The sequence below is a fragment of the Salvia miltiorrhiza genome, unplaced genomic scaffold, assembly GCF_028751815.1.
Source record: "Salvia miltiorrhiza cultivar Shanhuang (shh) unplaced genomic scaffold, IMPLAD_Smil_shh original_scaffold_471, whole genome shotgun sequence".
Lineage (NCBI taxonomy): Eukaryota > Viridiplantae > Streptophyta > Magnoliopsida > Lamiales > Lamiaceae > Salvia > Salvia miltiorrhiza.
This window is the reverse complement of record NW_026651557.1, coordinates 79,095-90,651: the sequence shown is the minus strand read 5'-3', so window position 1 is coordinate 90,651 and position 11,557 is coordinate 79,095. Positions and strand designations below refer to the sequence as shown.

General features: G+C 45.7%; 3 protein-coding genes across 3 annotated transcripts; all 3 read left to right on the top strand.

The window, feature by feature from the left end:
* Positions 1 to 3,046: 3,046 nt before the first annotated feature.
* On the top strand, positions 3,047 to 3,811 carry LOC131004933 (uncharacterized). The gene has a single exon (XM_057931692.1). The coding sequence runs from the start codon at positions 3,047 to 3,049 to the stop codon at positions 3,809 to 3,811; it is 765 nt and encodes a 254-aa protein (XP_057787675.1).
* Positions 3,812 to 6,022: 2,211 nt separating this feature from the next.
* On the top strand, positions 6,023 to 7,339 carry LOC131004932 (uncharacterized). Its single transcript, XM_057931690.1, has one exon. The coding sequence runs from the start codon at positions 6,023 to 6,025 to the stop codon at positions 7,337 to 7,339; it is 1,317 nt and encodes a 438-aa protein (XP_057787673.1).
* Positions 7,340 to 10,852: 3,513 nt separating this feature from the next.
* Positions 10,853 to 11,179, top strand: LOC131004930 (uncharacterized). Its single transcript, XM_057931689.1, has one exon. It carries the CDS (start codon positions 10,853 to 10,855, stop codon positions 11,177 to 11,179), a length of 327 nt encoding a protein of 108 aa, XP_057787672.1.
* The last annotated feature ends 378 nt before the right edge of the window (positions 11,180 to 11,557 follow it).

Sequence of the window (11,557 nt, the reverse complement as noted above, 5' to 3'; positions counted from 1 at the left end):
TCATCACCAAAATTTTGGCTTCTCGGCTGAATGCGGTGGCGGTAGAGATTGTTTCGGCCAATCAGTTCGACTTTATTTTGGGCCGTTCTATTCAGGAGTGTATTCTGCTTGCTTTTGAAGGTGTCAACTGCATGGAACGCTCGATTCAGGGGAGGAATATAGCCCTCAAGGTTGATATCCGGAAGGCCTTTCATACTTTGAGTTGGGAGTTTGTGGATGTTGTTTTGGACAGTTTTGGGTTCCCTCACCTTTTCTGTCAGTGGATCAGCGTCATCTTTCAGTCGGCACGGATTTCTGTCCTCTTTAATGGGGAGCAGCATGGGTTTTTTAGCTGCTCCCGTGGGGTTCGACAGGGTGATCCTTTATCCCCAGTTTTGTTTGGTTTGGCTGAGGAGGTTTTGAGCCGTCTTGTTTTGGATGCTGCGGATAGGGGCTTCATCGCACGTATGCGGATGTCCCGTTCGTTGCTTTTCCCTTTCCATCTCCTGTATGCCGATGATATTCTTTTATTTTGTAAAGCTGACAGACGCAGTTGCAGGATGATAGAGTCTATTCTCCAGATTTATGCTAACATCTCTGGTCAATTCTGCAATAAAGCCAAGTCCACGATTTATTTTGGCGAAGGGGTCCCCCTTCAGTTGCGTCGCTGGCTTCAGAGAGATTTGGGTTTCTCCTCTGGTTCCCTGCCTTTTGTCTGTTTGGGGGTACCTATCTTCGCAGGACGAGCCTCTTCTGCTCGACTAGCTTGCATTCGATATCGCATTATTGCTCACTTTCCTAAGTGGCAAGGCATGCAACTCTCTATGGCGGGTCGTATTTGTCTGGTCACCTCTGTCATTCAGAGCGCGGCTGTTCATAGCACGTTGATTTACAAGTGGCTGGCTAAGCTGCTGCATGACCTGGATCGTATTTGTCGGTCCTTTATTTGGACGGGCAGCACCACATCCAAGCCACGGTCTTCGGTGGCTTGGAATAGAGTCTGTGCTCCTAAGGCCCAGGGTGGGTTGAATGTTAAGTCTTTCTCTCACATCAATCAGAGCTTCATGCTTAGGTTGGGGTGGTTGTTGATCACTTCGGATTCCTTGGGTTTTCAGTTGTTCCGGCAACGTTATTTAGATTCCTGTTTGCGGCCTTGTTCTCCTTGGTTTTCTTCTACGATTTGGTTGGGTTCGCGGGATTCTATCCGCTCTTTGGTCAGTGACACGCATTGCTCTATTGGCTCTGGCTCTTCTATTCTGTTCTGGATGGATAGCTGGCTTGGCTACCGGCTGGTTGACAGGATTGGGATCCCGACCATCGATTATCGGTTTCTCATGCAACCTATCTCGGACTATTATTTTGATGACACTTGGCACTTCACTCTGGACTTCTTGCAGACTTTTCTGGACATTGTTGTTGACATCGTGTTTGTTCCTATCAGTGGTGGGGAGGATCGCCTGGCTTGGACTCATTCTCATTTTGGAGATGTCTCCTCTGCGCTTGCCATGGATCATGTTCGTCCCAGTTATCCGGTTGTGGATTGGGGCAAGTGGATTTGGGCATCGTTTATTCCGGTGCGCCGGTCCATTGTGACTTGGCGCATTATTCTGGACAGGCTCCCTACGGCCAGTTCTATGCGTCGCTCTGGTTACATTGGTCCGGGTTGGTGTCCTCTTTGCAGGAATACGAGCGAGGATATCAATCATCTATTTTGGGAGTGTGCTATTGCTAGACAGGTTTGGGGCTCCCACTTCACTTGGTTTAGGGTGGATGGTACGTCGATCCAGGAGATTGGGAGTTTGATCATTTGGGCTATGAAAAGGCCTGTGAGCAAGCAGGTGAACAATCTCTGGCGGGTTGGTGTTATGTCTGCCATTTGGAGCCTCTGGAATCTCAAGAACAAAGCTATTTTTGATGAGGCTCCGGTTTCTGCTGTGGCTCTGGCTATTCAGGTCAAAGCCTTCATCCCCGAAGCCTCTCGTTTCAGTTTGGGGGAGATGGCTAATTTTGTTGAGGAGCTGCTTATTCTGCATCGACTTGGGGTGCCGGGTAGACCCCGTCGCCCTACTTCTTACATTTATGTGTTCTGGCTTCCTCCTTCTCATCCAGTTGGATTTGTATACTGAAAGCAAGAACTTTTTATGCTTGTATACATTGATTCTTGTATTCACTATTTTATCTCCTATCTGATTGTGTTCATGATTGCATATGTATATTCTTTATCTCTATATTAGTAGATTATATGGTGTGTTGTAGATCACAGAAGACCGTATAATTGGAATAAACTTAAGAGATATAATATAATCACAGTCGAAATAACTCTAGGACAAGTTATTGGTTTAGGCTGCGGTATAGATGGAAGTAGTTTGTCTTGACTACTTATCTATACTGGTACGTCATAACGTATTGATAGGACCACAGTGAGATGTGTTCTTCTATCTGACTTAAGTGAAGAATCAAGATCTCGGTAACTTATAAGATCTTAATACTAATAAGATTTCAGATATATATGTTGATTCGTTTATCACTTTGACTTACTATAAGTGAGAGTTATATAGTAACTTGAGTACTTTGTATCTTGGGTGATAGCGGTTAACATATGATATTTGATTATCTGTATTAGTACTCGTATCCGATAGAGGTTAATGACGTCCCCTTAAGGAGCTCAATAATGTTTATTGCGTTAAACCCTGCAGGTTGATTAAGTTCAGGCGCAATAACAAGGTTTGAGTGGTACTGCTTAAGGATTACAAAGAGATTAATTAATTTAAGCTTTCAGAGCTCTAATTAATTAATGGATGTCGGATATTTTAAATACGAGGATTTAATAAGTCTAAATACAAGCCCCGACTCAACACCGGCAATAAAGGGGGTAAGTCAATATCGGTTCTCTAGTGGAATGAACTGATATTTATAAATTAATTATGGTCTGGGCTGACCATAGATAAATTAATTTATTTGAGGCCCATCTTTATTCCTTGCTAGACAGGTTTGGGGCTCCCACTTCACTTGGTTCAGGGTGGATGGTACGTCGATCCAGGAGATTGGGAGTTTGATCATTTGGGCTATGAAAAGGCCTGTGAGCAAGCAGGTGAACAATCTCTGGCGGGTTGGTGTTATGTCTGCCATTTGGAGCCTCTGGAATCTCAAGAACAGAGCTATTTTTGATGAGGCTCCGGTTTCTGCTGTGGCTCTGGCTATTCAGGTCAAAGCCTTCATCCTCGAAGCCTCTCATTTCAGTTTGGGGGAGATGGCTAATTCTGTTGAGGAGCTGCTTATTCTGCATGGACTTGGGGTGACGGGTAAACCCCGTCGCCCTACTTCTTACATTTATGTGTTTTGGCTTCCTCCTCCTCATCCGTGGCGGAAGATTAATATTGATAGCTCGGTTCATGGCTCCCCTCCCCTCATTCATGCTGGAGGGGTTTCTCAGGATTCCTCGTCTGTTTTGGGTTGCTTCCATTTCTCTGCTGGCCGTGGCTGGGGGTTTGAGGTGGAGCTTCTTGCCCTCATCATTGCTTTAGAGCAGATTGTGGTGCAGGGTTGGGATTATGTGTGGATTGAGACGGACTACACTTACATGGTCGATCTCTTCCGTTCACGTTCCCACACGGTTCCTTGGAGGTTTTTCAGCCGTTGGCGGAAGGTACTTTCTTCCATTGCTGAGCTCTATATTATTATCACTCACATTTACAGGGAATGGAATCGTGTTGCTAACTTCATGGCCTCTTCGGTGGAGGAGGAAGGACTCTGGCCCTTTGCGATTCCAGATATCCTCCAGCTGGTTAGCGATGACAGGAGACTGCTACCTTATGTTCGTATTGTCATTTAAGGGAGATGTGTTTTCCAGGGAAGTTTCTGTCATTTTCTTGGTTTTTTGTTTGTTTTCTTTTGGTTTATGGGTGGTCTCCTGGGTCCGCTGGCTTTGGGTGATTGCCCCTTCTTCACGTGTTTCCAAGCCTCTCTCGTTCCTTTGGTTTAGTGTTGGCTCCCGGTGGCTCTGGCTTGTGTTTGGTTCAGGTGGTTGGCCTGGTCCCTTTTGTCCTGCGATTCTTAGGTGGTGTAAGGAGTCTAAGGTTTTAGTGGAAACTTCTTGATAAGCTTTCCATGACGTGATTTGTCCGGTAGATGCTAGTAGGAGTGTCTTCATTGCAATAGGCTTAATATCTCTAGTTTGTATGGTTTGATTGGTCTTTGAGCTCATGGTTTCTGCTCCTCTGATGGTCTCCCCTTTATGAGCATAGGAAACCTCGCGGGAAGTCTTTGGTTACCCCAATTACTTCATCCCGTGAAGATGGCCTTCAAAGTGAAGTTTCTAATCAATTAATTTAAGAAATGAGATTCATAAAAGTAATTGCATTAGGAGACTCACTGCTAGCGGAGAATTGGGTCTGACCGGATTGGTTGTTTTTCTTGATGTTGCTTCTCTGTGCCTTGCTCTGCACACTTGATGAGCCCAGGGTTGTGCTCAATTTTGTGTTTGTTTTAGGTCTAGATCGAGTCTTTTTCCTTTAATTTGTGTTGTTTGGTCGCCTGGGAGGGCGTAGTTCTGTGGTAGGACCAGCTTGTGGGCAAGAGGTGCTCCAGGGGTCGAAACTGCTGTCACCTTTCGTGAAAGAGGTATGCACCGGAAGTGAAGGGGATTCGGAGGCAAAATCATCCCTTATGCCATTAAGTACCGCACGAAAGCTGACAGGCAAGAGGAGGAAAGCAAGGGAAGAAGTCAGGAGCACAACAGACGGGCGAAGCAGGACTGCAAGTAGGGGCTTGATATGGGCCGAAGGCGGCAGTTATCCAAAAGAGACCGATGAGGCCAAACCACCGCCTTATCCAGAAGGAAACAAATCTTCAAGATACTAGGTCTGAAAATGGATAGCATCTCCATGCCTTGCATGGATCCGGCCGCAACACCATAGGCTGGGCCTTCTGTTGCCCTAATCGCACCTATAAATACCCGAAGAGCTTTCAAAGCCAAGGGTGCTGAAACACCGATCTGTTGTGAAGTTTATTTTCATTCGTGAAGTTCAAGCTAGCCCAGGCTGTGGGCATAGTTCTAGGTTATTTGGCACATGTTTTGCACGGCACTTTTGGCCGTAAGTACTCATATTTCTCTTTAAGTAATTTCAGTTTGCTTTAATCATGTCTTTTGCTTTTGTTATTTACTTTATGTTCGGCTAAGTTTTATATTCTGATTTGGGCAAGACGATCTAAGCATGAACACTAAACTCGAGAGGTCTAATTTGGGCATAACAACTGTATGAGCATATTCCCGATACACTAGGTTTGATTCCAATAAGGTTAATTAATTGATCACTAGTTAACTAGGGAGTTCTGGCCACAAGTAATACTTTGGGCACAAGGCGAAACACCATCGACCTCCAAAATAGTACAACGAGTGTTGGAGCCGTGACTGCTGTGAAATATCGGCGTAAGAGTCAAGTGGGTCTATCTAATTCTTAAAGCATTCTGGGCAAAGCACAACTAGCGATAGGCCATCGCAGAGAGCGTGGATGTTGCCCGGGGTAGTTGATTTCCATTAACTAAACCTTCTAAGGGATCATAAACTGAAAGGATAGATTGGGCAAGAGGTTTTTGCGTGCGTGACGAGTGACAATAGGGGCGCAACAATTCTTATGCCTATAACCATTGGTATGTGAGTATAGTGATTTATCTTTGCACCAATGATCGAGTGACCAGTTCATGTTTAGTGATTCAAACCCAAGTCAGAATTGTTTTGTTATTTGATTTATCTACCTTTGTTATTTCAGTTTAGGTTGGAAACCCCGTTCTGCCCATAAGCACGTTGTGGTCAGAACACTGTAGGATACAAACCCCTTTTAGTGACACCCTTGTAGGAGGAGTTACTGCTCAGTTCCCTGTGGATTCGACTCTGGACTTATCACTAGCTAGTCTAGTTGTGGGCACAGGATATTTTATTTGCGCGAAGCTAAAACGACGGCTTCGTCAAATTGGCGCCGTTGCCGGGGAACTGAGAGCGCTAGTAATTTCTTTTGTAATTTAAGTGTCAGTTTTACCTTCATGTATGATTCGTCGTACCAGGAGTGCAGGTAACGAAGATCTTTTGTTCAACGCAGAGATTAAGCGACTTGTCCGATTGAACAACGGTAATAGACGCAGGGCAGAACAAAAAGCACGAGCGAGGGAGAGACAGTTAGAAGCAGAGAGAGAGATGGCAGAAATTCCGGAACCAGCAAATGACAATACCAACAAAACCCTTCGGGACATGATGTTCCCGAACAACCTGAACCTCCGGCCGTCAGCCATAGTACTACCAGAGATCACTGGAAATTGGGAGCTGAAACATACACTGATTCAAATTTTGCCCAAGTACAGTGATATGCCCGGGGAGGACCCTCAAAGGCACCTCCAAGACTTTGAGATGGCATGTGGAACAGTGCGCACCGCTAGTCAAGCTCTTGGCGAGTACATCCGACTCCTCACTTTTCCGTTCTCTCTATTAGAAGGAGCGAGGGAGTGGTTGTACGATTTGCCCGAAGAAAGCATTCGGACCTGGCAGGAGCTGCAGAGCAAGTTCTTGGAGAAGTATTTTCCAGCTGCCCGAATCCAAAACTTGAGGACTCGGATAAGCAACATCAAGATGGGATCGGGAGAAATCCTCTACGAGTACTGGGGAAGGTTCAAACAAATGTTGGCCAAATGTCCGCAACATCAAATACCGGATCATGACCTTATTCGGTATTTCGTGGGGGGACTTCGAAGGCAAGACAGGCAATGGTTGCATGTCGCATGTGGAGGATCGATCCTGAACAAGTCCGCAGCGGAGGCTTTCAAACTCATAGCCGATATGGCCGAGGAATCAAGGGATGAGGAAGGCACTATAGTCAAAACTGCTCCGGTACCAAACCCTTCTGCCCAAGACGATAAGTTGGATAAGCTATGCAACATGTTCGAGAAATTCATGACAAACCAAAGGACCCCCAACATCCGGAAACCTGTGAAGGCATGCCAACTTTGCATGGCAAATTCGCATGCAACCGATGAATGTCCACAACTTTTCGAAGATGAAGAGCTAAATGCTATTGGGCAACAGCCAAGAGAAAATAATGGGGGACAGCATCAAAAACCCTTTGAACCTTACAGGCAGCAGTACAGCAATCAAGGGTGGAGACAGCACGAAAACCTTAGGTACGGCAATAATAAGTTTTTGGGGCCAAACCAAGGGCAAACGAGCAATCCACCACAATACTCGCAACAACCTCAACAGGCAAGAGGGTCCTCCCTGTCAGAACTTGTGCACCAAATGGTACAACAACAAGTGAAATACCAGCAAGAGACCGAAAAATTCATAATAGAGACAAGAGGAGGGTGCAGAATGTGAATTCCCAACTGTCACATCTTGCCCAAGCGGTAGCTCGACTTGAAAGCAAACAAGGGGAACTTCCTTCCCAAGTGGAGGTAAAGAAAGTGAATGCTATGACACTTGGAGGTGGAAAGGAATTTCCCGACGTTGTTAGAAAGAAAAATCAAGAGGAACCAGAGCTCAGCAAGGAGGTTGGAATGGGATCGGCAGATGAGGAAGAACTTGCCCAGGAAAGAGAAACCAAGAAGAAGGCAATAGGGAAGGGCAAAGAGAAATTGAGCCAGGGTGAGCCCATAATCCCCTTCCCAGGCAGAATGGCCAAGGAACAAGAAAAGGAAGAACTAACCGAATTGGTGAAAATCTTCAAAAATGTGGAAGTCAATATGCCCCTTCTAGTCGCATTACGCTCTATGCCCAGATGTGCGAAATTTCTCAAGGAACTCTGCACTCGGAAAGTCAAATACACTAACGATGTAAAATTTCAAGTGGGCGGGTCAGTGTCCGCGGTCTTACAAAGAGATATGCCCATAAAATGTGGGGATCCTAGAATGTTCTACATCTCTTGTGTAATAGGAACCATGAAGGTGGAGAAGGCAATGCTTGACCTAGGGGCATCCATCAACGTTATGCCTTTATCCATGTATCAGGACCTGGAGATAGGACCACTGAAGCCTACCCGAGTGGTGATTCAACTGGCAGACCGGTCAAACGTATATCTAGAGGGAATATTGGAAGACGTTTTGGTCAAAGTGGAGGAACTCATTTTTCCAGCGGACTTCTACATTCTTGACATGGGGAAGTCAAAAGCACGCGATCCAGTTATGCTTTTGGGGAGGCCATTTCTAAAGACTGCCAGGACACGAATCGATTGTGATACGGGCAAACTGACGTGTCAGTTCGAAGGGGAGACAGTGACATTCGACATATACAACGCCATGAAACATCCAGCTGATACAGAGATGGTAAAAAGTGTCGACATGATCGAGAAAGTTATTGAGGAGGTTTTGCCCAGAACAGCATTCAAGGAACCTTTTGATGTGATAATCCAGAATGGCATCACCGATGAAGATATGCAAGAGGAACCACTGCAGGAGGCGGTGAAGATGCTAAATGCGTGGAGCGAAGGAGTCAACCACACGGAGGCTCTGAAAATCCCTACCCTGAAGGAGGAAGACCGATTGGTACCCTCAATCCATAGGGCCCCCAAGCTCGAACTTAAATCTTTGCCCAAACATCTCAAGTACATCTTTTTGGGCGATAATGACACTTTGCCCGTAATCATCAATTCAGAGTTGACACTCGAGGATGAAAACAAAGTCAAGAAGACCCTGGGTAAGTATAAGGAAGCTATTGGATGGACCCTTGCCGATATTAAGGGCATAAGCCCTACCGTATGCATGCACCGCATATTGCTAGAAGAAGATGCAATTCCAGTCCGGGACCCCAGAGGAAGCTAAATCCAGCCATGAAGGAAGTTGTGATGAAGGAGATACTCAAGTTATTGGATTTGGGCATAATATACCCTGTGTCCGATAGCAGGTGGGCAAGTCCAGTGCACGATGTGCCCAAGAAGTCCGGCATACAAGTGGTGGAGAATGAATTCTGGGAATTAATTGCTACAAGGTTGGAAACCGGCTGGAGGGTGTGTATTGACAACCGCAAGCTCAATCAGAAAACAAGGAAATGTCACTTTCCTTTGCCTTTCATCGACGAGATGCTTGAAAGACTTGCGGGAAATCAATACTTTTGTTTTTCAGGATGGATATTCGGGACATATGCAGATTTGGGTTGAAGAGGAGGACCAAGGCAAAACCACGTTCACTTGCCCTTTCGGCACTTTTGCCCATCGGAGGATGCCATTTGGGCTATGCAACGCCCCGAGCACGTTCAAAGGTGCATGATGAGCATATTCTCGGACCTCCTTGAAAACTACATCGAGGTGTTCATGGATGATTTCACCGTCTATGGGCAAACCTTCGATTCATGCCTAGCCAATCTGGAAAAGGTACTCAAAAGGTGCGTTGACAAGAGTTTGGTTTTGAATTATGAGAAGTGTCACTTTATGGTCAAAGAAGGGATTGTGCTCGGACATGTGATCTCAGGCAGAGGAATAGAAGTGGACAAAGCCAAGATTGAAATTATAGCCAAGTTACCATACCCAACAAACATCAAGAAGTTGCGAGGATTTCTTGGGCATGCTGGTTTCTACAGAAGGTTTGTCAAGGATTTTGCAAAAATCGCTCAACCCATGACAAGGCTACTCCAAAATGAAGTGGAATGGAATTTTGATGAAGACTGCAAGGAGGCTTTCCATATTTTGAAGAATCATCTGATCTCCGCACCCATAATACAACCTCCAGACTGGGGGATGCCTTTTGAGGTAATGTGCGACGCCAGTGGATATGCCATAGTGGCAGTTCTTGGGCAAAAGCGGGGAAAGGAAAGTCATGTCATCTACTATGCCTCAAAGACCCTGAATGGAGCTCAAATCAATTATTCCACAACAGAAAAGGAGATGTTAGCAGCAGTGTTCGCTTTCGAGAAATTCAGGTCCTACTTGCTTGGGGGAAAGACCACAGTCTACACCGATCATGCGGCCCTGAAGTACCTTTTGGCCAAAAAGGAGTCTAAGCCCAGGTTGATCCGATGGGTTCTCCTTCTGCAAGAATTCGACATGGAGATTAAGGACAAGGCTGGAGCACAGAATCAAGTGGCCGATCATTTAACCAGGATTGTGAGGAAAGAAGAAGGGGAACCAATCAAGGAGATGTTCCCCGACGAGAAGCTATTCTATTCTCAAGAAAGAAATGAAGACCCTTGGTATGCAGATTTGTGCAATTACCTATGTTCTGGATATGTGCCCCCCGGGTACACTTATGCCCAGAAGAAGAAATTAGCCAATGAAAGCAGGGAGTACATTTGAGACGAACCATATATGTGGAAGCAATGCGGGGACCAAATGTTACGAAGATGCATCCCACAAGAAGAGCAAAGAAGCATCCTTGAGTTCTGTCATTCAAAGGAGTGTGGGGGACATTTTGGGCACAAGAGGACTGCAGCCAAAGTATTGGAATATGGATTCTACTAGCCAATAATTTTCAATGATAGTTACACTATTTGCAAGAACTGCCCACAATGCCAACGAGAAGGGAACATAACCAGGAGGAATGAAATGCCCATGATTCCCATCATGCCCATGGAAATATTCGACATTTGGGGGATGGATTTCATGGGACCCCTTCCCAGTTCGAGAGGAAACTTGTACATCCTACTTTTGGTGGATTATGTCTCCAAGTGGGTGGAGGCAAAGGCGTCCCCGACGAATGACTCAAAGGTAGTGGTGAGTTTTTTAAAAACTAATATTTTTTGCAGGTTTGGTGTGCCCAGAGCAATCATCAGCGACCAAGGATCCCATTTCTGCAACTTCTCGGTTGAAAACCTGTTCAAAAAATATGGCTTCCAACATCGGGTCTCAACAGCCCACAAGCCAATGGACAGGCAGAACTATCAAATCACATTATCAAAACGATCATGCGAAAGACCGTTGGCCCTACAGGGAAGGACTGGAGCTTAAAGCTGGAAGATGCCTTATGGGCATATCGCACTGCATACAAAACTCCATTCGGGATGTCACCATATAGAATGGTGTATGGCAAGAGATGTCATTTACCGGTGGAATTGGAGCACAAGGCTTTCTGGGCAATCAATAAAGTGAACTATGACTGGAACAAGCCAGGGCAAGCAAGAAGGCTAGAGATCCAAGAGCTAGAAGAAATCAGAAGAGAAGCATACGACAATGCTGTTCTCTACAAGGAAAGAATGAAGAAAAGCCACGATGCCTTGATCACAAACAAGTAGTTCGGCTTTGGGCAAAAGATACTCCTGTACCAAACACGGTTCAAATTTGCAAAAGGCAAACTGAGTACCAAATGGGCCGGACCTTTTGAAGTACAAGTCCAATTCCCAAATGGGGCCGTCGAAATCAAGAATCCAAAGTCAGAGCAGTGTTCAAGGTGAATGGACAAAGACTGAAGGCCTATTTGGGCGCTGTTTATTCCAGTGCGCCGGTCCATTGTGACTTGGTGCGTTATTCTGGACAGGCTCCCTACGGCCAGTTCTATGCGTCGCTCTGGTTACATTGGTCCGGGTTGGTGTCCTCTTTGCAGGAATGCGAGCGAGGATATCAGTCATCTATTTTGGGAGTGTGCTATTGCTAGACAGGTTTGGGGCTCCCAC